Consider the following 24451-nt stretch of genomic DNA (forward strand, 5'->3'; position numbering starts at 1 on the left):
ATTACTGTTCGCAAATAGTTAAGGATGTGGGCTGTTCTAGTTTTAGGGAAATGCGAAGTTTAGCTCAGGATAGGAAAGAGTGGAGGTACGTGTCCAACCAGTCTTAGGACGGATGACCTTATGATGATGATGATACATAAAAATGTTTTTTTTTCACAAACCGCTTTGTATGACGTCCGGTTATTATGACGTGTTTGTCGATTCCCTTCGATGTCATTATAAACGGATTTCACTGTATCTGGAAACACAAAATACAAAATATAAAATGCAAAATACCAAATACGAAATATGAAGTACGAAACACAAAATCAGTATTTCTTTATATTTGTATACATGAGGCAAAACCGAACTGGGCACGTGCTGCTGAACCCTTTGTCAGCTTTAAACAACAAAAACTGAAACTAATGGGGTAGGTATACGTAGAAAAACGATTACTTTTTCATGGTATCGATCTCTCCAAGCGCGAGTTTAACTCTAACTTGGCCGGTTTTATCAGTTTATTTTGTTTTTGTGACCAACCGTATGACATTTACCTACTACTGAGTATCGTATGCTAAGACGGGCGGTACATGCGTTGGTGTCGTTATTGGTAGCCAGCAGCCAACGAACGAAACCAGCATTAAAATGACAGGGATTACGATGATGTTCAGAAATTTGTAGGTAGCGAGAAATAATGTTCTTTGAATAAAGTCGAAAGTTTTGAACGGAGCGACTTTTAACGAGCCTTAGCTCGCCTTGACATTTTTTCTACAACGAGAATCATTCAGAAGAATTTTATGAATGACCGTACGACAAACAGCATGGTGCTGCTTTAACTGCCCATATATTATTCTTGTTATTGGCCTCAGGTACGGAACGCGGTTTTTTGTTTAGGACATTAGATAATATATTAACATGCATCACTGATAAAAAAAAAATAAATAGGTTGGCCTTCTGTGTAATCTTGAACCGAATCATGGATGAATTTTTATGCCTGCACTTGATATACAATCTCATATCAAATTAATATTCTTCTAGAAATACACTCTTTATCAGAGCTGAATAGTTTTCGGATACTTCGATGTCCAGATACAGTACTCGAACTATTTGTGCATCGAAAGGCTATATCTGGATACTGTTTATGGTAATTGTCTAGTTCAGCCGTCACATCTCCGATTATCTTCAATTTTTAGTATATTGCAGAAGTGATTATGCTGATTATTATACAATATTAATTTGAAATCATTTTTTCGATTTTTTTTTTATTTACCCACTACAAACTACCTCAAATTAATCAGGGAAAAATTGTTGCTGTTGTCACACCCCCGCCGGGAATCGAACCCGGGAACTTTGGCTTTACGCACCAATGTTCTGGACACCAAACTACGAGAGGTGACAACAGTAACCACGACCAACCGATCTACAAGGTTAATGATCCGTCGATTTTTATTAAATAATCATATATATATTAAATATATGAAATCCGATGATATTGTTAGTTACTTAACAGTGGATTAATATGCAATATTAATTTGAAATCATTTTTTCGATTTTTTTATTTACCCACTACAAACTACCTCAAATTAATATATATATATGTTGGACGCGAAAATGATAATGAAACATAGTTTTCGAATTTGTGGTGGCCTATGATATATAAAATAGGCAATAGCAATAGAAGTCGAAACTTCTGGAACGTTTTCTCAATAATGAAACTTATACCGTAGATATGTATAAAATTATTCGTTGCCATTAAGCCAGATAAAAAAAATCAAAAAACAGTATATATCGGACGGCAACAGCCCCCCCCCCCCCCAGGTTATCTGCCAGGGCTGACGGTATATATCCTAATACTTTCGAATTGTTCTGGTTGAAACAATTCTATGTTGTGATTGTTTTAAAATGTCAAAAGTTTTATTGCAGTAACAGGATGAACAAATAAATAAAATTGCTGTCTTTGAATTCAAAGCGATCGCAGGGCTCTCTATCATTTTAATAAATTTTCGGCACAACCTTTATATACAACGATTGACTTCTTATCTACAATTTTCATAGTTAATTCATTCAAATAAGGGTAAAATGCGTACTATTTGATTGTGAAACAAACTAGTCGAATTTCGACCACACGCGATTCCTGGTAGCTGTTATTAGGTATGTCAATTTAAATTTAACAAACTGTAGAGATTATATATATTAAATGGAACATTTGAGTATTTCAAAGGTTTCTATGGGGCCTATTAAGTTCAATTAATCATCAACTATGGAGCAGAATACGTGCCATTGCACGCGTTGCAGAAGGTGGGACCATGAGAAATGCATAAAAGAATCTAACATTACTTTTTTTTGTATGGATAAATTGCAACTCTGATGATGATCTATGAGCCTGTATTAACTAATTTTAAATAAAAAGAACAAATGTAACTTGAAAAAATAGTTGTCGTAATATTACCCTTAATAAAAACCAGGAAAAAGTAATAATAAAATGTAGAGAAAAGGTAAGTCAACTAACGCCAACGTATGTGTCAACACACCCCGCACACGGGGTTAGATGACTAACTCTGCATGATGGCATAAAAAACTTTACTAGAATATAGTCACATTAAATAGAAAAATATAGATATCAAAATATGAATCCTTATGACTTTTACTCCCCTACGACTTGTACAAACTTGCCTTGTTGAAAACGGCAATAAATAAAAAAATTATATATAAAAAGTTAGTCAACTAGCCCCGGCCTCCCCTACATTAATACTGTACATTGTAAATAGTTCTGTATTTCTATAATTTCAGTAGTAATTTTATTGTGTATTTATATAGTTCTGTTATTTTATTTACTTTTACTGGTTCAGTGCCTTGGACAAAAAAATCGATGACAAAGAGTTGAAGGTAGCATTTTCAGCGGATATAAAAGTGCCATTTGAAAGGGTTTAATAGCTAAAAAGAGACGAAGTCGCGACCGACGGTAACAGTCTCGCAACCAAATTAAAAGGGCCACTTAAAGCACCCCTATAAATCTCCATGAATAAGCAATTTAACACAATGTAGCAATTTGGTGGCGTCTTATCCGATATCAATTCGGTAGATGTCCGGAATTAGGCACTCATTTGACGCTGTCGGCTCGGGGAAGTACATAACTAAGCAAGCAGACAGGGTCTGTTTGCCTTGCGATACCATCTCATCCGATCCGAGTCACTAATGAAGTCCTTCTATAAAATGGCTGTCATTCCGCGTGGTAATTAACCAATCCCGGCCAAATCAGACCCGCTAACTAAGTGGAAACACATTGCGACCCGAATAAATATAAATTAGCGAATTTAACGGCCCTGCTGGCCTGTTCGCTGGCATACGCTGCTGGTCGACGGTTTCGAATTTGCAGCGTAAATTGACGTACAGGCCGTTTGATAGAGAAAATTAATTTTAATTAGCACCCCGCAGCGGGTTCATCAACTCGTACTTGGAAAACCGCGTGCCCAACTCGACGCCTGGGAATGAATTATTATGGATGCATGCTTATGTGTAAATACATACCTACACAAATACATATACAACGGTGCATTCACTAAATTTAATATCAAATGCATGTTAATAGAAATTAATAATACAAAACATTTGAAAGAATTATTACGCTGTTGAGATATGTCACGAGTATATGATTAATGAATGAGAGATTAATTATTTTTTACTTTCCCTAGACAAAAATTTTCAGTCTCTCTCCAGTCTCTCAGAGTCTTTCAGCGTCTCTGAGAGCGTCTCTCACAGTCTTCCACAGTCTCTCAGTTATTGCCTAGGTGTTTTTATGGATCTCTCACAGTCTCTGTATGAGAGACTCGAACGATAAAATTGTTACTGAATGAATAAAACTGAGAAATTGAGAGACTCGAGTCTCTCGTGGAAAGACTGGGACCTCTGAAATATGTTGAACTTAGAAAATTTCAACCATGTTTTTCTAGACATCGCTTATTAAGAGATTCGAGTCTCTCGTTCAGAGACTGGATACGAAATGAGGATCTCTCTATGAGCGACTCGAGTCTCTCGTTCAGAGACGCTAAACAGCTTTTTTGACAGTCTCTCTCAGCGACACCAGAGAGACTCGATGAGAAACGGAGACTCGAGTCTCGCTTTCAGAGACTCTGAGAGACTAACATTTTTATCTCAGGCTTTCTGTCCTTTAATAAAATCAATCACGAAGGTATGACTCCAGATTTATTATTTATTAATAAGAGGATACAACATTCAGTACGAAGATGTTTTTAAAGTTCTTGTTATTAATTATTTAAGACTTCAATCACCCTTTTCTGATAACCGTTTTCAGTAAATGTAATTTACTTTCCTTAACAATACATTTTTCACCTTTTAGAACAGTGGTCCCCAGCCTTTTTGTATCTCAAATCATCCGTCAATTTTTTCAATTTTAGTGGTCTCCCGCCACTAATAATATTAAATTGTTACAAATTCATCAACTTCAAATGTGTTGTAGAATGATCTCATAATTGACCTGGCATTTTCCTAAGATTAAAAAGCATTGAGATTAATGTTCCCCAAATCTGACTCCAAACCTTGATCATGTTTCATAAAAAAAATTTTACTTTACATATAACATTACACAATAGGTATTATCTGTAATACATGAATTATTTCATTTATTGAAAGTCAAAACTTCGGACACAACCTGCTTAAATTGTCATGGATCGCCATTAATTAGCATCCCGAGTTTTTGTTTTTGCTGACATGGACTCTTTGTAATTCAAAATAGAACCCCAGAATTTGAATAAACCACAATGGAAATTTCTGGTTTAAATAAGGTAAAGGATTATATTCATGGTAAAAAAAGTCTAGCTCGACATTCATAACAAATAGAATTTAATAAAATATAACACGAACGTTAGATCAACAAATTCGTAGCAAAATAAAGAGTATACTTTCAGCTATACATATAACCCCACTATTAATTATCAATTTAAAATGATACTGAGAAAACAGTGTGGAAATACTATTTGTATCGCCTTTGTTTTGTTATCTAAATTAGGTAAATTAAAAATTAACGGCTGTACAAAAAAGTTTGGTATATTTTATTTCCAGAAGAAAAAACGTTGACAAACAACTAATTCATTTTAAGACAACTGCACAGTATCAGATCGCTCACGCGAATGATGCGCGACTGTCGCTTACCTTCTTTATAATAAATTTCGTTAAAACATCATCACATATTTAGATCAGTAGATACGTTTTGGAATACAGCTTTATTTATTTTAATTTTTCAAAATAATTACCATCACAACTGATTACACCTGTTCATACGCATAAACCAAATTTTCTAGTTTTCCTCCGGGAGATCGGAGCAAGCTTGGTCCTAAGCAACTAATAGGTCGGAGTCGCCGACAACCTCTTTCTCTTGAGCTGGTCCTTAATAACTGGAAACATACTGAAGACGTAGGGCGCAAGATCAGGCCTGCACGGAGGTTGTTAAAGCAGTTTTCCTCCTATATCTTGTAAAAAACTCATAATTTCATGCGACTTATGTGCAGGAGCGTTATGATCATGGGAATGTCAATTATCTAGTCTTAACATTATTGAATGGAAATCTTCAAGTTTTTTTATCACTTGCTAACGAACAACTACAGAGATATTATATGTATATCATATCTACTTATCTATATTACGATATTCCCATTTAGGACCTACATACTAAATGGGAATATCGTGATATTTTTTATAAGTGATAAAGAGCAGGCGTCTAAGGATTAAAACTAAAAACCTATCCAATAGTTCTTGCGTGATGCGCACACATCGATAGATCTGTCTATGCAGCTATCTAGTCTCTTGTAGGTACCCAGATTATTTGAAAGTATCTTATACTTTATATGGACACGGATTATATATCTTTATCATTAATGTGATATGGGTTTTTATACGGAAGGACTGTGTCTCTGGTTATAAAGAATGTGTCACTCGAGGCTAGAGAGACGTTTGCCAAATTTTTTGTCGACGTTTGGCACGACTTGGAGTCGTTTACAACCGAAAACATCTCCCGGTCAATTAAATCGCTATATGTCGACGTCGAAACCAATTCACGGGAACAGGACACGTCAAGCGACGTCTCCGACGGGACTCGCGTTCTTTTCCTTCCTTCGGCTCACGGCAAACGCGATCCACTACAAGAAATGATAATTATCCGACGTCAATATACGTCCCGGCAACGTTTCTTCATATGGTGGTCTCCATCAATCACAGCGCACATTAGGACGTCTGAAAACCCGCCCGCCCTCGCGCACCCCCGGGGCGCCAGAGTCGGACTCGGTCATTAATCATAGCCAAAATATTTATGGGTTTCGTTGGCTGCTCGCTTCTACCGTGTCACTGCTTGTTGTTGTAGTTGGCTGTGCTACGCGAACGACATTCGTTCTGCTCTGACGATACATTCATTGTATTGAATTGTTACGCGCGTACCTACATACGTGTGGAGTATAGACATCTGTGTATGTGTGCATGTATCTGTAAGAATGTGTTTGTGGGTAGGCAGGTATGCAGCATATAAAACGAGATGGTTGATAACGCGAATGCGATAGAGATGGGGAAGTATGAAGAGAGAGGTCGAGTAGGATACGTGTTACGCGGTCAGATAAATGCAAGATAACGGAATTCAATGGCTATGATGTATGGCACTTTTTATGAACATTCTGTTCATAAGTTTTATTATAAATGACCACCTTAATGAACATAGTATACCGAGTGGTTATATGTTTATTGAAAGTAGAAAACCAAAGTTGCACTGGATTGTTAATTTTACCAATAAAAATAAGTTTATTAAGTACAAATTCGAATTTGGTTTGGTCCTAAACGCTGCTTCTGGTTGATGAACTGAAATCACCAATGATATTTAATGGTCTTTGCGTAAATTTAATATTCTGAAGCCAAAATCTTTAGATGTGCTCATGTGATTATTCGTATGAACTGGTGCTTTCCTGACTCGGGTCATTACCAAGGAGGAGCTCTCTTCAGTTAAGGATGTTTGGGAGGGACAATCGAAGACAAGAGTACATAAAATTATAAATTCGTGATTAATTAGGTTTTGCAACATATCACGACATAAATAAATGCTATCTATAGTTACTAAAAAAAAGTATACGGTTTGAGAGAAATTTTGGAATTTGACCAAAAACTTTGAATAAAATAAGAAATAACGAATAATATGGAAAATTTTTAACTGACTTTTGGCAGTGAATATTCCTTGATTTCAACTTCGAAACAAAAAAATATTTAGTTTCAATCTCTATTAATAATGAGCGTAAAACTTTTTAATATGTTTAAATAATAATTAAAACTTTAAAATTGCATTTATTTCAGACAATTATAAATATTATCATTATATTATCAAGTAAAAACGAGATTTTCAGCTAATTTTTCATTTTTTTCTCGATAACCATTTAGTGAATTTGAATAACCTTACGCTAAAGTGATTCTCCAGAGTTCAAGTTACTTATTATAAAAGTTTGAAATTTCTGGTAGCTTTTTTTCTGTTAATAAAAATAAATTTAATCTGTTCGGTTAACGAATCTCCATAAAATGACGTGTAAAATTACAATTTTTTAAAATTTCAATAACTTCTTAATGGTTTAGTGAATCGATTTGTAATTTTTACAGGAGTTTTAGAATTGAATGAGGAACGTTCTTCCAAATTTTTTTTTGTCTCTTTGTCCATTTTTTAAGCTTCTAATACCTTCAGTAGCCAATGTGAGCAACTTTCATTCATCATTTTATATAATGTTTGATCGGTGATACTAGCAAAACCTTTTTAACAGCAAAAAGGTATTTTGCATTTTACAAACAGAATGGAAAATTATTTTATATAAAATTCAAAATATTTTTCTCAAAAAAGAATTTCAATGCAAGACAGAAATACTTATGTTTTATTTTGTACTTGCATTTTAAATGCGAGTATTTCAAATAAATCACATGCCCCAGAAAACTGATATGCTACTGTTCATGAAATAAAATGTATGGACCAACTAAACTCAGTTGCATTGAGGGGAACTGATTGGAATCAGTATAGGTAATTACAACAGTCCCCGCTTTTCAGAAACGAATAAGTGCTTGGTATATTTACAAATGTGCCGACCAAATAATTTACTGGGCAAATTTAAAATAATAAAGGAAATAATGTTTCCAAAGATTTTCCAAGACATACCTTCTGAAACACTTGAGCGCCTTTTATTAATGCAGCTGAAACCAGTATGTATAAGTACCTAAAGATAGAGGAACAATAGATGCTAAGCGTCTAATAACTGGACACAATTTCGACTATAGCAGAATAAACTTTCGACAAGCCTTCGCCTATTAACTCAGTGTCTACTGAAGATGTCATCCTCAGTTAGCAGTTACCTCGACAGTTACCGATAATGTTTCACGAACTTGTTTTTGTCTTATTTTTGCTGCAAGAACAAAACAAGCTTGAGCAGGAAAAAGAAGACGAGAATTTCTCTTAACAAAAGTAAGATTTCTTAGAAGGTAATTATCAAAAAGCAAGAATTCCAGCTTCTGCAATGTTTCAATATAAAAAACCAACGACATAGACTATCAACTGAAAAAAGGTGCAGTACATGGTTTAACGTTTAATTTAAATCTCTTTAAAAAATACAAAATTTAGGTAAACCTGTGATATTCTGGTTTTTAAACATACTAGGGTCAATTGAAAAGTCCCCGACCTGACACATAGATGGCGGCACCAGAACTAAATCCATATGATTTTCAGTTAGTCCTAACCTTCAAAAGACGCGTCTATAAATTTGACGGCTGTCGGATCATTAGTTTGTGAATTATAGCATTTTTAGTGAAGCAACTTTTGTTATTGTGAAAAAAATGGATAAAAAGGAATTTCGCGTGTTGATAAAATATTGCTTTTTGAAGGGAAAAAATACAGTTGAAGCAAAAACTTGGCTTGATAACGAATTTCCGGACACTGCCCCAGGAAAATCAACCATCAAGGATTGGTATGCTAAGTTTAGACGTGGTGAAATGAGCACCGAAGACGGTGAACGCAGTGGACGCCCAAAAGAGGCTGTTACGGACGAAAACATTAAAAAAATCCACAAAATGATTTTGAATGACCGTAAATTGAAATTGAATGAAATAGCAGACACTCTACAGATATCAACGGAACGTATACATCACATCATTCACGAATATTTGGGTATGAGAAAGCTCTGTGCAAAGTGGGTGCCGCGCGAGCTCACTTTTGACCAAAAACAACGACGAGTTGATGATTCAGAGCAGTGTTTGAAGATGATCACGCGTAATAAACCCGAGTTTTTGCGTCGATATGTGACAATGGATGAAACATGGCTCCATCATTTCACTCCGAAGTCCAATCGACAGTCATCGGAGTGGACTGCACACGATGAACCCGCTCCAAAGCGTGCAAAAACGCAACAGTCGGCTGGCAAGGTTATGGCGTCTGTATTTTGGGATGCGCGTGGAATAATTTTCATTGACTACCTTGAAAAAGGAAGGACCATCAACAGCGACTATTACATAGCGTTATTGGACCGTTTGAAGGACGAAATCGCCGAGAAACGACCGCATTTGCAGAAAAAGAAAGTCCTGCTTCACCAAGACAATGCACCGTCTCACAAGTCAGTGAAAACGATGGCAAAAATTCATGAATTGGGCTTCGAATTGCTTCCGCATCCACCGTATTCTCCAGATCTGGCCCCCAGCGACTACTTCCTGTTCTCAGATCTCAAAAGAATGCTCGTTGGGAAAAAATTTTCGTCGAATGAAGAGGTGATCGCCGAAACTGAGGCCTATTTTGAAGCAAAGGACAAATCGTACTACAAAAATGGTATCGAAAAGTTGGAGGATCGCTATAATCAGTGTATCACCCTTGAAGGGAATTATGTTGAATAAAAAAAACGAATTTTGCAAAAAAAATGTGTTTTACTATTTTAGGCCGGGGACTTTTCAATTGACCTGTTACATAACGTGTAAGGTGTGCAAAAAGTACGTAAATGCAGGTATGTATTTATACATATTTAGACAATTCTTCCTCCACGAGATTCCATCCCCTAGAATTTATAGAGGGCATTCCCCTATGTAGTGTACGGGCCTCATGGAACTAATGAGGGGGCATGCCGATATAAGGAGTAGCAATACTTTTTCCCTGCGGAGGCAACATGCAGCATTCCTGATGATACGCAAACGCGGCAAGGCGTTATATGCCCCTTCCTTACCCTAGGGGGCAACTTCATGGGATTCACAAGAGGTAGTGCACCCCCTCAAAATTCTAGTCGGGATTGAAACACGTCACACCAGAAAGCACGTGAAATAAGAAGACTCTTACAGTAAGACAAAAATCAAGCCAATAAGTAATTGACAGCACAAGAAGTAAGCACACAAGACAAGACATTTTGCTTTGTGTTTTAATAGCTGCCACCGAAGCATCTAGGCCAGAGATGGCGAACCAATGGCACGCGTGCCATTAGTGGCACGCGACACAATACTATGGGCACGTCACTAATATTTCTGTGATTGATTCTTTAATCAAGGAATTTTCAGCGAGATTTTCTCAGTTCAGAGAATTATTATAAATAGTCAGGTTTACTATGTACTCTGATGTGACGTCATTTGATAAACTGAATTTTGAGTTGATATTATTTATTATTATTATTTTTCCAATAATTACAGGCACGTCTATGACTTGATTAAACTTCTCTTAATAAAAATGACACGTGAATACGTAAAGGTTCGCCATCCTTGATCTAGGCTTATAAAATCGTTCATATCGACCGTAGTCCATCAGCCTCCACATCTTCATTCTGCTTCAGATTCAGTTTGTGAATAACTTGTTTTAATTATTATGACTATCAATGCATGCATTGACTATTAAATTCTTGATTTCATTATTGTCTAAGTTACAAAATTACTTCAAATAAACAAGTGATCCAAGGAAACCACAGAAAAACTTGGACCAAGGCAGACGGACTCGGAATCGAACCGGCGCCCTCCCGAATGCTAAGCAATGGTCTAGACCTCTAGGCCATGCCGCTCGGTCTCTAAGTAAAACAGATCCCTTGGTCAATTACAGTTGTTGCTATGCACCCTTCAGGTACCCAGAAAAAGTCCGGCATGACGTAGTTGGGAACTCGGATTTTTGGTACCTACCTGAAGGGTGTAATAAAGAAGCCCAAAGCTGTTTGTAACATAATTTGAAGTTACATAGAATTACACGATACAGATATGATATATAGTTATATACAAAAAAAATACAAACTAAAATAACTACAAAAAAGAATGTACAAATATACAAATATCGAATACATCGACACCGAACAATCGTGGCTTTTGATATATACGTAACTCTTGGAGTCAATATTTAATTATTGACTAACAACTGTACGAAGAAGATCCTAAATGTTTACAGATTTACCATAAAGGTGATGCTTATTATCAATGCTTTAGTTATTAGAAATTAATAGCTTTTCCGTCGGTTTAATATTGTTAATACTAATGTTATACGAATGAGTCCATCTCGACGAACCGGCACTTTCAATTACATACATGAATTTTGAATGAAAGATCTGACGCTTTCGTGGCCGGTATCAATTGTAAAGTAACTATTTTGCAAACTTGATGCCTGAGGTCTTGAAATTCTCTTCATCTGTAATGGGTCGCTCAAATATTGCGTCCACTGGGATTACTAGCGTCTAGAGTTGAGGAAATCACTAATCCTGAACATCTCGACGTCCTAAAGAACTAACTAAACCTAACCTAATTTCTTCACTGTAGTTTTCCCTCAACATTTTGGAAGAGCATGTTTTTGGCTTAATCTATTTTTTTTAATAAAGGGAGCAGGCATTGTTACGAAGTTGAGCGGGTTACATGTTATTACATAATGCTGTTTTTGTGATAAACTTAGTAACAAAATATGTCTACTAACCACTATTTTGATGGCCCCCTTATCAAATTTACTGGTGATTATATATAATAATTGGCAATCCATAATCACCGGATTAATCACAGAATCATCGAGTATTGTTATCTCATTTCGTTCAGACTAACAGGAAATATTGTTCCACGCATAACTCTAAAAGTAAAAGTAAGGCAGTTGAAGCAGGAGTTATTCACAATAAATTACTGACAGTTCACTCTTATACAAGACTGAGAAACCTAAATCAGTTAGTGACGCAACGTATACAAGGTGTTTTTGAAATAACCAGCAAGCTTCCAGGAGACGATACGACACTATAAAATAACAAAATTAAGTAAATATCTGGAGGTCCGAAAATCCACCGTTTTCGAGAAAAGCGTATTTGAAAGTACAGACAAGGGTGACCATTGCATAGTATTATTGTATTGACCAATGCTTGATTTTCTGGATGAACACTGCATGTACCAAACGCTATTCCAGAACGCTAATGATTTGCACGACCGTATATGATCGCTGCAAATGAAGTACGCCAAATGCGCGATTCAGAAACAATTTTTGTAATGTATTTACGCATGTGTGTGTGTTTGTGTTTACTGGTGTTGTAATTGATTTTTTTTAATAGGAGGATAGGCCTATTGGCGAACCACCCATAAAAAAGGTAATTCACCTTGACAATACCTTAATAGTGCTTTCGAAATTTAATAACATTATTATTACCTATCCAGAAGTTATTCATTTACCTATTTAAGTTTAAATAACGTTAATTTTTTTTGTTTTTTTGTTGTTATCACAATTTCTCTATACGTTGCCAATTCACGTCCAGGGCCGGTTCCAATTGCAACTCCTTCTGGTTTTCTTACAAAACACCCTGAAAAGGTTGCTACTTATTTCAGAAATACTCTGTGTCTAATCGTAATGAATTGGCCAAATTCAACTTCAGGCACAAGGAATGCTAACTGACTTAAATTAATGTCACAGGTGTCTATTTCTTTTTCTTCTTACTTTCATTTCGCAAATGCTGGATTGTATTATTTCATGGTTGTACTTACCTGTGAACAGGCTATTAATATTCCGTGAAGTGATATTCTCGAATGCAATATTATTATAATAACACCCAGTTGTAATACTTGCTACTCCTGCGTTTTATATTTTTATTTTTAATTTTCATAAACCGCATATGAGTAATGGATAGGTTCTGTTCAACAAAGTTAGGCCGGGGACTTTTCAATTGACCTGTTACATAACGTGTAAGGTGTGCAAAAAGTACGTAAATGCAGGTATGTATTTATACATATTTAGACAATTCTTCCTCCACGAGATTCCATCCCCTAGAATTTATAGAGGGCATTCCCCTATGTAGTGTACGGGCCTCATGGAACTAATGAGGGGGCATGCCGATATAAGGAGTAGCAATACTTTTTCCCTGCGGAGGCAACATGCAGCATTCCTGATGATACGCAAACGCGGCAAGGCGTTATATGCCCCTTCCTTACCCTAGGGGGCAACTTCATGGGATTCACAAGAGGTAGTGCACCCCCTCAAAATTCTAGTCGGGATTGAAACACGTCACACCAGAAAGCACGTGAAATAAGAAGACTCTTACAGTAAGACAAAAATCAAGCCAATAAGNTTTTAACTTTTATCAGCTAAATCTGCTGCCTTTGAAACAAGTAGATGATAATTACTTATAAATACATTCGCTATCTAAGCAATTATTAATTATACAATGAAGTTTTATATTCTACAAGTTCGTTATCATGTCACTCATCGGCAGGCCGAGCCTTTTTCCGAGGCGAGCGCAAAATAAATAATGATCCTGCCAAACGGTATCGTTGTGTATGAGACATGACAGCGCCGACTTACATCGGAGAACTTCTAATAAATTACAACTATGTACAGATATACAATTTGTTGAAACCGTTTTTACATAATCTGATCGGTGTGCCTGTCCCCGTCACAGAGACCTAAAAGGTCGATTAGAACGAATATAAAAAAAATAGTTCGCCGGCTCTGCACGTTCCTTTAGGAAAGGATAGTAATTAATTACCCGGTCGCCCTTTCTCTTGTAGGATACTGATTGGAAACGTTTCGGAAATGTCTACAATATATAATGCCTAATCAAAGAAACAAATGTGCTCTCGAATTAATGCTACCTTAAAGTTAAAAATTAATGTGCTAAATAATGCAATATCAGTTGGTATTGTAAAACATGAATTTTGGCGGGTATCTGGATAGTGGAGTGAAGTTGGCCCCCCCAAATTAGAAAATTATTGATTTTGCGATGCCAATAGTTTGTTAGTCGTTTGTTGGTATTTGTTAGTCAATTTTTATTGTTTGTTAGTTGATAGTTTATTAATAAATGACAATTGAAAATTCAGCGTGAAGTTGGCCCCCCCAAATTAGAAAATTTTCGATTTTGCAATGCCAATAGTTTGTTAGTCTTTTGTTGGTATTTGTTAGTCAATTTTTATTGTTTGTTGGTTGCTATTTTTTAATTTATAAGCAAAAAACCAATCGCTCATCGGACATCATATCGTATTGTCGCGCGCGCAACGATGATCGGGCCGTCGCGCATGCGCGATATTCAATTCAGCTTATTCAGCCGTTCATATGGTTCATATCAGTTCATATATCACCAATTGTCACCATTCCCTAACATCACAACTTTGGTCTTTAAAAATCTTTTAACAAGTTTTGGCATAAGATAACTTTTGATCACTTTAATAAAAATCATGATACATAAAGTGTTTTTATTAGTGAACAAAAAAAACATAAATGAGCGATTGGTTTTTTGCTTGTAAATTAAAAAATAGCAACCAACAAACAATAAAAATTGACTAACAAATACCAACAAAAGACTAACAAACTATTGGCATTGCAAAATCGAAAATTTTCTAATTTGGGGGGGCCAACTTCACGCTGAATTTTCAATTGTCATTTATTAATAAACTATCAACTAACAAACAATAAAAATTGACTAACAAATACCAACAAACGACTAACAAACTATTGGCATCGCAAAATCAATAATTTTCTAATTTGGGGGGGCCAACTTCACGCCAATTATCTGGATTGTCTGGATGTGGTTTTGTGTATAGTCCAGGGTTTAGGTTATGTCTCAGTAAGTGCATAACCGACTTTAATAAAATTTATACCACACCTTTCACTAACATATGAAATCTCCACGAATAGAACCAGATAAGACCCTACTATGAAACGGATGGATTGAGGGTAGATCTTTTTGGAATCCTTAGTTCAAATAATATTCAATTTCTTCATCTTGACGTTCATAGTAGCGTCTCTTCTTTGGTTTTGCATGCGTTTGCTGCCTTATTCTCCTGGTACTGTGCCCAACAGACCCAACGCATGCGCGTTATTGTTTTATTAAAAAAACTTGATCTGACCAATTATTTGCTTTACTTGACCAACCTTCAGTAGATATTATCCATCGAATATACCTTTCGTTATTTTTATTTAAAAGAAATGAGATGCTTAGATTTTCCATCAATCGTCGAAAAACTTAGATCATTAATAAAAAACTATCTATCGCTGACCAATAAAAGGGAATAATTGACCTTTTCTGGCCGTTTCCTGACTTTTCAGATGGTATAATTGGTTTTTGAAAATTCCATATATAAGGTACCAACATCGCGGATTGTTCATATTTATATGCAAAAAGTGAAAGGTTAACGCTATAGAAAGGATACACAAAATCGTTTACTACTTTATATTTTAACCTGAAATGCAGGTTTAAATTAAACGACTATTTATTCAAATTATTACTTTTAGTGTATTAGTGAATTAACTTTTAAACTAATTTTACCCACTACAGGTAACCTAAAAATAATGATTAGTTGGACGAATCTACGACCTATACTCTTAGGTTGGGTGTACACGTAGTGGTTGACCGGAGAGATTAACCTGTACAGGTAAACCGTAGAGGGTATGTCAGAGTTTGCAGGCAAAATTACACACGCGAAGAGACCTGCACAGGCGACCGTACAATAATGAAAAATCAGTTTTTTCGACCCATGCAGTTGTGTTAACCAGGGAATGTGTGCTGCTTATCGAATGTTTGTACAGTTTGTTGAGCTGATGCGTCTGTATCTTCACATTGTTTATAGAGATTTTTGCGGAATTATTGAAATCATTTAGCAGATATTACTGAACCGACCAAAGCGATCGCGTCGTATTCTTGCTTTGTCGACATCTCGAACTGAACTGAACTCTCCGGTTTGCCGTACCGTGTATGTTCCATTTACCTGTGCAGAAATACCCGTCAGGGTAATCTGCGCAGGCCTACCGTACAGGTAAACCGTTACGTGTGTGCCCGGCCTTAGGTACGTTTCTTTGCTGTTGCTACATACTGCTGTACTACTGTTTGTTTCAAGAAGTTAGGTATATGCCCCTTACCTTTATTGGGATACGCCGTAACATAATTCCAAATTCAATCATATTTGTCTGCGGAGCTCACTTCTCCACCGATCATCGAGCGAGAACTGGACAAAAGTGTACAGTACCATTTGCAAAACTATTTAAACTGCCTCGTTAAAATTTAAGAATATGCATTATTTAAAAGCATATTTAGCCAAAAATAATATCAAGTGAATTAACTTAACGCTCTACATACCTATAAAATTTTTGCTTTGTTTTCTATATACATTTTTGTTTTAAGAAATTGCTAAACCTTTTCGTCTAGTACTGTACAATTCTAGCCGATCTCCTAAGACCGCCCATCGAGAGCTCTGCTCGTTCAAGCTTGTTCCAACTATTTCTGTCCTGCTTACGCCTAGTGTGTATTCTTTCTATCTTCGCGCAGATTTCTTCAAAGTCACAATTCTAACAAATTGAAATGGACTGTACCTTATTGTACCTTAGTAGTAGAGTACTGACGCGTAAAATCAGGAGATTGGATTTGATTTCCGGCAACGGAGTGACAGAAACAACAATTTTTCCTCATTAGTTTGAGGTTATTTGTAGTTGGTAAAATTAGTTCGAAAATTAATTCACCTTTATAAAAATTCGAAGTATCTCATTAATACTTTAGGTTTAGAACAAAAGTTAAAATTTGAACCAAAACTAACAGCCACAATGTCATACGGGTACAGCTGGCGTAGTGTTAACCTGTTTTTTGCAATTTAAATGTCCATACGTTTACATACATGTAAGTGCATTGCTACCTATCATTCCACATTTTAGTACGTAAAAATTTTATATGGTATACATTTCCGCACGTTTCCACTTAACTAAATCGTTTTGTACTTTTTTCTAGATATCTATCCTCACTTCATGGTGTCACTAGAATCACTTTATTCATCACGCACTATTACAGTAACTATGTTCGTTAGGTAAATCGTCATTACGGTGCTTCATTGTCGCGATTAAAAGAAGTATCACATGACTAAGAGATCTTAGATAAAAAACCACTACGGGGGACTGTTTGGCGATCCCCGTTCGTCTCTTAAACTGTTCTCGGGCGATGAACGCGGAAGGGGAGCGTACGGGGAAAACCTGTGTTGAGCTAACGGTCGGGCTAAAGGTGACAAAGGTGACGTTAATTGTGAACTACCAGCAGTTGCCATGGCCAACTGATGTTGGTGTTGGGCAGCGAGTAATGAAGGCCCTAAACATGCCCACTGACTCCAGAGGACCCCGGGTGAAACAGCGGTAGTTTGCGATGCCCCAGCACCGTACAGGCCTCCCATTAAAGAACCATAAGGACCCGCGGCTGCTGCTGCAGCTCGAAGGAAAATTTGTGAACGCGCTGCCATTATGGCTTTCTCTTCGAGAGAGAGATTGTTATTGTGAGGATCCAAGTCGACGAATGGTCGCAACGGTGACGAAAGATAATTCTGCCCGTTTAACATCGATTCCATAGTTTCTCTGTAATCAAAATTTTGCAGAGTTGTAAAACCACTGCAAGTTCGGATATCTCAGTATTTATAACATTATTATGGATGAACAAATAAATTTACAGTTACAAAAACGTGAACGCTATTTATATAACTTCAAGTTAGATATTTATGCCAAATACAGCTATTTCTATTCCCACTTCTAAATATCACGGTACAATGTTTGTAAAAGTCAGAAAAAACCGTGATGCTGACAGAAAAACCTGCTAGAATAAAGACGCAGTTGGATGACCAGATACTTGTCGAAATAAATTCAATATGTACAGATGTATGTATAACAAAGAAAAAGATAATAATATCTATCAGATTTATTTGACAGGAGTCCTGTACATGTTAGGAATGTACGGCGGAAATTAGACTAGGATTATAGACGGTTAGTAGCAGCATTAGGATTTTTGCTTTTAAAAATTTGTTATGTAATGTCAAAAAGGTCTCCACCCCTATTCTGAATGGAACATTTTTAAAATGGAAAAAAAAGAACAAAAAGTGTACTACTTGACGTCTTCTCATTTATTCCTTAAAAGGTGATACTGGCAGGAAATTTTATCAGTGCGGAATTTTTCTGAAGGTTATTTCAAATGCTAAAAAATTCAGATAATCCATATCCGCAATTTCTTCGTTTAATGACGCTGTTCCATATCACCCATGAGATGAAAGGAATATTCTTTTGTTAGTGGATTCTCCTAAAGTCCTATGAAAACAGGTTCATTACACAAAAATATGTATAACATGCATTTTGCAGAAAAAAAAACATACAATTTCTTTTCCTAAATCTTTTGACGTCCGACTAAAGAGTGTTTTCGAGAAAATACTGCACAGCACCAGTTTTTTTACTGTGATGGGGTTAACCTCACTTTACTCTAAGGTTCGGCTGCAAGAAAACTGAGAGTTAAGTGAAATGCCGTATTATTTATCATATGTAAAATTTTATGGGGAACATTTTTGCACTGACGAATTTTTTCCGCCAAATCAACCGTTTACAAAAGAAATTGGAAAAGTACCGATAAGTACGTTTTAGGGGCAATTTTTCGCAATTTTAATCCAAAATAGGGGTGGGAACATTTTTGGCATATGCACTAGCTGTGCTTTTAAGAGGTTATAATAGCCAAATTTTCAAAAGCAAGTATAGCAACGCTTCATCTCTTCATTGGACTAGAGAAGTACCAAATATATCGGGGATTCACAACAACGGAGAATTATCGATTGTAGATGCACTGTATACTAGCTTCCATTAATGAAAGCTAAATTGTTTACATGCGGTAGTGACATAATGAGCGATTTCCATGACGCGTAATACTTTTGTACTTATTAACTATTCTACTTATTTAGAAAAAAAATAGTACTAACCTTTCAAATTCCGTTAACCTTGAAGAATCCCTAAATCCTTTGGCAAATGGATTACTGTCGATTTTTAATTTGGTAATCTGTAATAAACAAAATCTAACATTAATTCGTACAGGTATACAGCAGTAACTTGATAAGGTATTTATAAATACAAAATAAAGTGTTAAAAACCCATCGCATTCGCTGTATGAAGTCGGAAAAAGAGCAAAATTCTAGGAAAAAAGTTATCAATACAATTTTTCGATTAAATGCATTCGAGTTATTTAGGTCGAATACTTAAACAAAATAGTAAATCAGCTTCCCTTATCATTATTTCTGCGCGCTGCTTGGCTATTTTGTTAAAATTTATGATAACTTCATTTCTTACAGTTTAACACTCTTTCCGATGATATATTGCTAACGTCCTGTACAATTGGAGAATTTAAAACGATATTTTCCATTCAAAGGTGTTTATTTAATGAAAAAAAAAAATGAGAGACGTTTCGGTCACAAAGCTTTACGACCCTTATCAATCTATTAATTTAATCTTAAAATCTGAAATAATAAGGAATACGTAAAAAGCCAGAAACGGTATTATTTTTAATTTGAAATGTCTACACATAATGAGAAATTGTATAATTGACATTGAATTTGAGTAGCCTCCAACATGATTGGTTCAATTAAATTTTTATTTACATGAAAAAATTGTAACTGCGATTATTATATTTGAGTATAATAGTCTGCAACATAGTTGGTTCGAATAAAATTCTCGATACTCGAACTTAATTTATCATATAGTTACATATGTAGACATTACAAATTAAACACAGTACCGTTTCTTGTTCTTCACGTGTTTCTTCTTTCGGATTTTATGGCTAAATTAATTAGACTGATAGGGGTCACGAAACTATATGACCGAATCGTTTCTCCGTTTTTTTTTTCACTAAATGAACACCTTTGAATGGAAAATATCGTTATAAATTTTCTAGGTACAATATTCCACTGACCTTCGGACTAATATCCTATAACCTGCATAATGTTCTAATTTGAAAAATACAAAATAAATACCGTCCAAAGTTCCAAAACAATGTTTTAAAATGTAAATAAACCACGCACATGTGTTGAGTTTAAATGCAGTGAAACTTTGTTAGGTTATAAAAGGATTTGGACTCTCGTGTTCGGTATTCGGAATGAGAAAATAAAACCAGATAACGAAATAACGATAACAACAATAACAATTTATTTAAACAACTCGAGGGACGAAAGAATTGCAACGATTTGGATCGAACTGCCTAAATTATGAAAAAGTCTTCAGAAAAAAATATGAAGGAGGAGCTAATAGTTGATGGATGAATGGAAAGATGAAAGGGTACCAACAGGGTAGTAATAAGATTGGAAAGTTCCGAAGATAAGAAATCCAAATTACCGAAAAAATCCCATCGTAAAATCATAATTAGAAAATTAACTACACAAAGCTGAAATGTTATGAAAAGTAATAAAAGTTATGGACAGCGACAGAATTGAATACAAAAGAATTTGAATAGACTGGTCGAAATATTTACACAAGTACAGACAGGAGCCCAACAAGGGGAGGTCCACGGGTGCCTGAGCATCCGCTCGATTGGATTGGGCACCCAGTCAATTCCAGTCGATTCAGATAATAACTCTACTTGAAAGTTCGGTTTAAATAGTTCAAGCTCGTAAATGAGCAGCCAAACTCGATCTTTGCAGCTTATACACCCGCAGTATATAAATATTTATAGCATTATGATGGGAGCACCCAGTCAAACTGTAACATTGTTGCGCCCCTGAGTACAAAGAAACAAAGAAATATAATACAAAAGAAATTGGACATCAAAGAATTTAGATGCACAATTTGAAATAGATATTTACAATACAGTGTAAACTCTTTATAACGTCGATGTAACGACAAACTCTTTAAAACGTCGAAATTGCTTGACTTTGGTTGGTTTACCTTGTTTTCTATACAATGACACACTCTATATAGCATCACGCTCACTCTACTTAACGACAACGATATAATAAAGATGATCCAGTAGTATCTCAAGATACGAGTAAAATACATCAGAAAATACAATTATAATATCAGAGCAGCAAAAAACCTCAGACGAAGATAACAGACTAAAAATGTTCAGTCCGTTGTTAAGTGTCGTTACGTAAGAGTTTACACTGTAATATAACTTTATATTATTTTATAAAACTACAATAGGCTTATATATGTACAAAGGTTTATATATAATATGTATGTATAAATATTTGCATTAATATTTACAATTTGTCGAGCCCGGGATATTTGCATTTGTTATTGTTTTAAATATCGTCGGTGCTAAAAAGTTGTAGGTGTATGGTGTTATTCGCCACAAAGTACTCTTACAGGACCTCAAAATTTGTTCATTATGTACGTCTAAATACCAAGAATTCAAAAACAGTTTGGCGTCATTCAAGAATATGGACAGTTAGGTACTTATTAATAGCAGGTGGGTCATCCAGTTTTATCCATATCATTAATAATATTCGTGTTGGATAGTTAACAACGGGCAGCAATAGCAGCAGTAGGTTCGAGCCCGCCGCCCCCGGTAATTTCTGACAACATGTGGACGGTTGTTAGCACTACCATGAGTAAGAAAGAGTCAGTAAAACAAACAGGACAGATCTCCTGGGGTGGGCCAATTATCTGTTCATGGGGAGTGACAGCATTCGATGAACTATGCTTGGAATTCGGAACCCCGCCGACTTCGATATCCATCCGCGACTGTGATGCATGAGACAGCTCTGGCTCACTAGATGACGTGATACGGCTACAAAGTTTATGAACGGCAATTTGTTGTAATGTTTCGTTCACTTTTTTTTATTGTTTTGTTATCTTGTATTTCACCTTGCTTTTTAAACGCAACAATGCAGTGATCTCGTTTGATACTCGGACAGAATGGTGACAATACTTACGATTAGCGATAATCATAGGAAATAAGGCATTGTTAATAAAACAGTAGAATTATAGACAAAATAAGAATAAGAATCATCATCATTATAAGGTCGTCAGTCCTAAGACTGGTTGGACACGCACCTCCACTCTTTCCTATCCTGCGCTAATCTTCTCATTTCCCTAAAGCTAGAACAACCTATATCTTTAACTATTTATGAACAGTAATCTAATCTAAGTCTACCCATACCCCTCCTAACTTTCGTTTCTGCCTCTAATATGTCCATGACTAGGCCTTCATGCCTTAGAAGGTGTCCTACTAGCCTAACGCGCCTATTTCTTATTGAGTTCCATAGAGTCCTCTATTCTCTTACATATTCTAATGCATCTTCATTTTTAACCTTCTCTATCCACGGTATCCTCATCATTCGCCTGTAACACCACATTTCGAATGCTTCTAACCTTTTCTTTTCCGCCGCGCCCACTGTCCATGTTTCACATCCGCACAGCGCCTTGCTTCAAACATACACCTTTAACAACGTTTTTCGAATTCATAAACGTGGGACATATGACCGAAGTAAAAGTATGAAAAATAGTAGATATATACGTATTTTGTTAATTTTCAGAGTAATTAGGGAGAGGTGTAGTCACAACATATTCAATGATGCTTAGAGAATACTCTCAAATCTTCCTTCTAAATGTCCGTTGGTCGATAAGACTTGATAATATCTGCTTTACCGTTTATTCAAATTTGTCACATGATGAACATGTTGCACTAATTGTAAGACCAGACGAAACTTTAGAACTAAGGAATTACATGCCCTTATTTTCCTGTACGTTCTACATCCTACATCAAAAAGGTTCTAGATTCGCATTAATTGGAAAATATCTACCTATTGTTTTCCAATTTTTCATTACTTTCCGTTTTATTTAAATATCTATAGTTTTTGGGGTATCAGATTTTTTGCGGATCATGACTGTAGCATCCTTGAAGCCTGAAGGGCATTGTAGTACTATAACAAAAAGTATTTTTGAAATTGGTCTCTACAATTACATGTATTACTTGGTATGGTCAAATTAGAAGAGGAATAAAAAACTGAACATTAAGGGAAAAAACAAAAGCATGGAGGAAGATGAAGCTGAAGAAATAGGAGCATTGTTGTGTAACAGTAAAAAACAAGATATATAGGTAAAATTAATGCAAAGATATTTAAAAGAATATACGAAAACCTCATGTCAAAACAATAGGTATGGGTAAGATTATCATTTTTGTTTTGTAATTGGCTGCAACTTATCGTTAGAACGATAAGCTATTGTAACTACTTCGACTGTACATCGAAAAGAGTAATAAAATACAAGACAGGCACGTTATACCTACATTTGAATCGGTAAAGTAGGATAGCCATCATCATTTATTCATCTATCAGCACTAGTGCGAGCGGGTGGGCCGCGACTGGTGTGTTTTGGCTCCGGGCCAAGCGACGAGTCGCGATCCTGTTAATTGAGAGGTAGGTTATTTGATGAACATTGCTGTCCTTCCATTTCTCTTCTTTACACTTTTTTGGCAAACCACGACGCGACCACGTCTGTCGTTTATATACGTACGAAATATATTATTACCATCACGTACCCATGCCTAATGCCCGCATCCAGTCGTACATAATACACATGTACAAGCACACATACCTGTACGTGCAATAAATAATCCGCACGTTTGCATGAAGATAGGTATGAGAAATGGCTTGAGCACCTGCTTGCCACTGGCACCCTTCGTTATTTTTCTTCCCGCGTGAATTGTTGTGATAGCCGATGCCAAAACATTCTTTGAATGCGACCGCCCGAGAACATCTATCTATAACAAGAGCGACGGAGGAAATAAATTTGGAACGAGCGCTGCGGCTGAAGCAGCAATCGCGTGAAAATTTACAGCCAGACGCTTTTTATAATAGAAAAGTGTCGCGTACATAAACTCTCACTTTAACTTCTAACAAGTGTCGTCGTTATTCATTCGTATTATTTAGTAAAGCATTTTTTATTTGAGTTTTCTTGCTAAACGGTTTATTAACTCAAAATTTCGACAATTGCGTCGGTCACACACTATTTATTAGTATCATAAGGGTTGTCGGTAAATGTCTAGATGATGGCCCCGAAGGGGGTGGGGGAGGGTGGGATCGAAAGAGGAGGTCTCCCCTACCACTGTACCATAAAAAGTTCGTGGCGGTCTCACCCCCATAAAAAGTTATGGGGGTTGAAAGTTGATTATTTTGACAATTTTCATACACTATAATTCAAATAAAATTCAATAAAAAAATTATTTTCAAGCGGGTGGAGGTGGGGGATCGAAAGAGGGTGGTCACTTGAACAAAACCCGAT

The 24451-nt window shown here is 36.0% G+C and overlaps 1 protein-coding gene across 1 annotated transcript in view; it reads right to left on the reverse strand.

Annotated features, from left to right (window-relative positions):
• Positions 1 to 16690: 16690 nt before the first annotated feature.
• The window catches only part of LOC108735100 (T-box transcription factor TBX20-like), a 29469-nt gene continuing 21708 nt past the window's right edge, over positions 16691 to 24451 (reverse strand). Inside the window, exons 3-4 of the mRNA XM_025976122.1 lie at positions 19162 to 19238; positions 16691 to 17785 (exon numbers count right to left, since the gene is read on the reverse strand). Coding sequence (XP_025831907.1) covers positions 17329 to 17785; positions 19162 to 19238 — 534 coding nt within the window. The 3' untranslated portion in view covers positions 16691 to 17328. The remainder of the gene's footprint in view (positions 17786 to 19161; positions 19239 to 24451) is intronic.

Source organism: Agrilus planipennis, unplaced genomic scaffold (genome assembly GCF_000699045.2).
Source record: "Agrilus planipennis isolate EAB-ADULT unplaced genomic scaffold, Apla_2.0 scaffold137, whole genome shotgun sequence".
NCBI lineage: Eukaryota > Metazoa > Arthropoda > Insecta > Coleoptera > Buprestidae > Agrilus > Agrilus planipennis.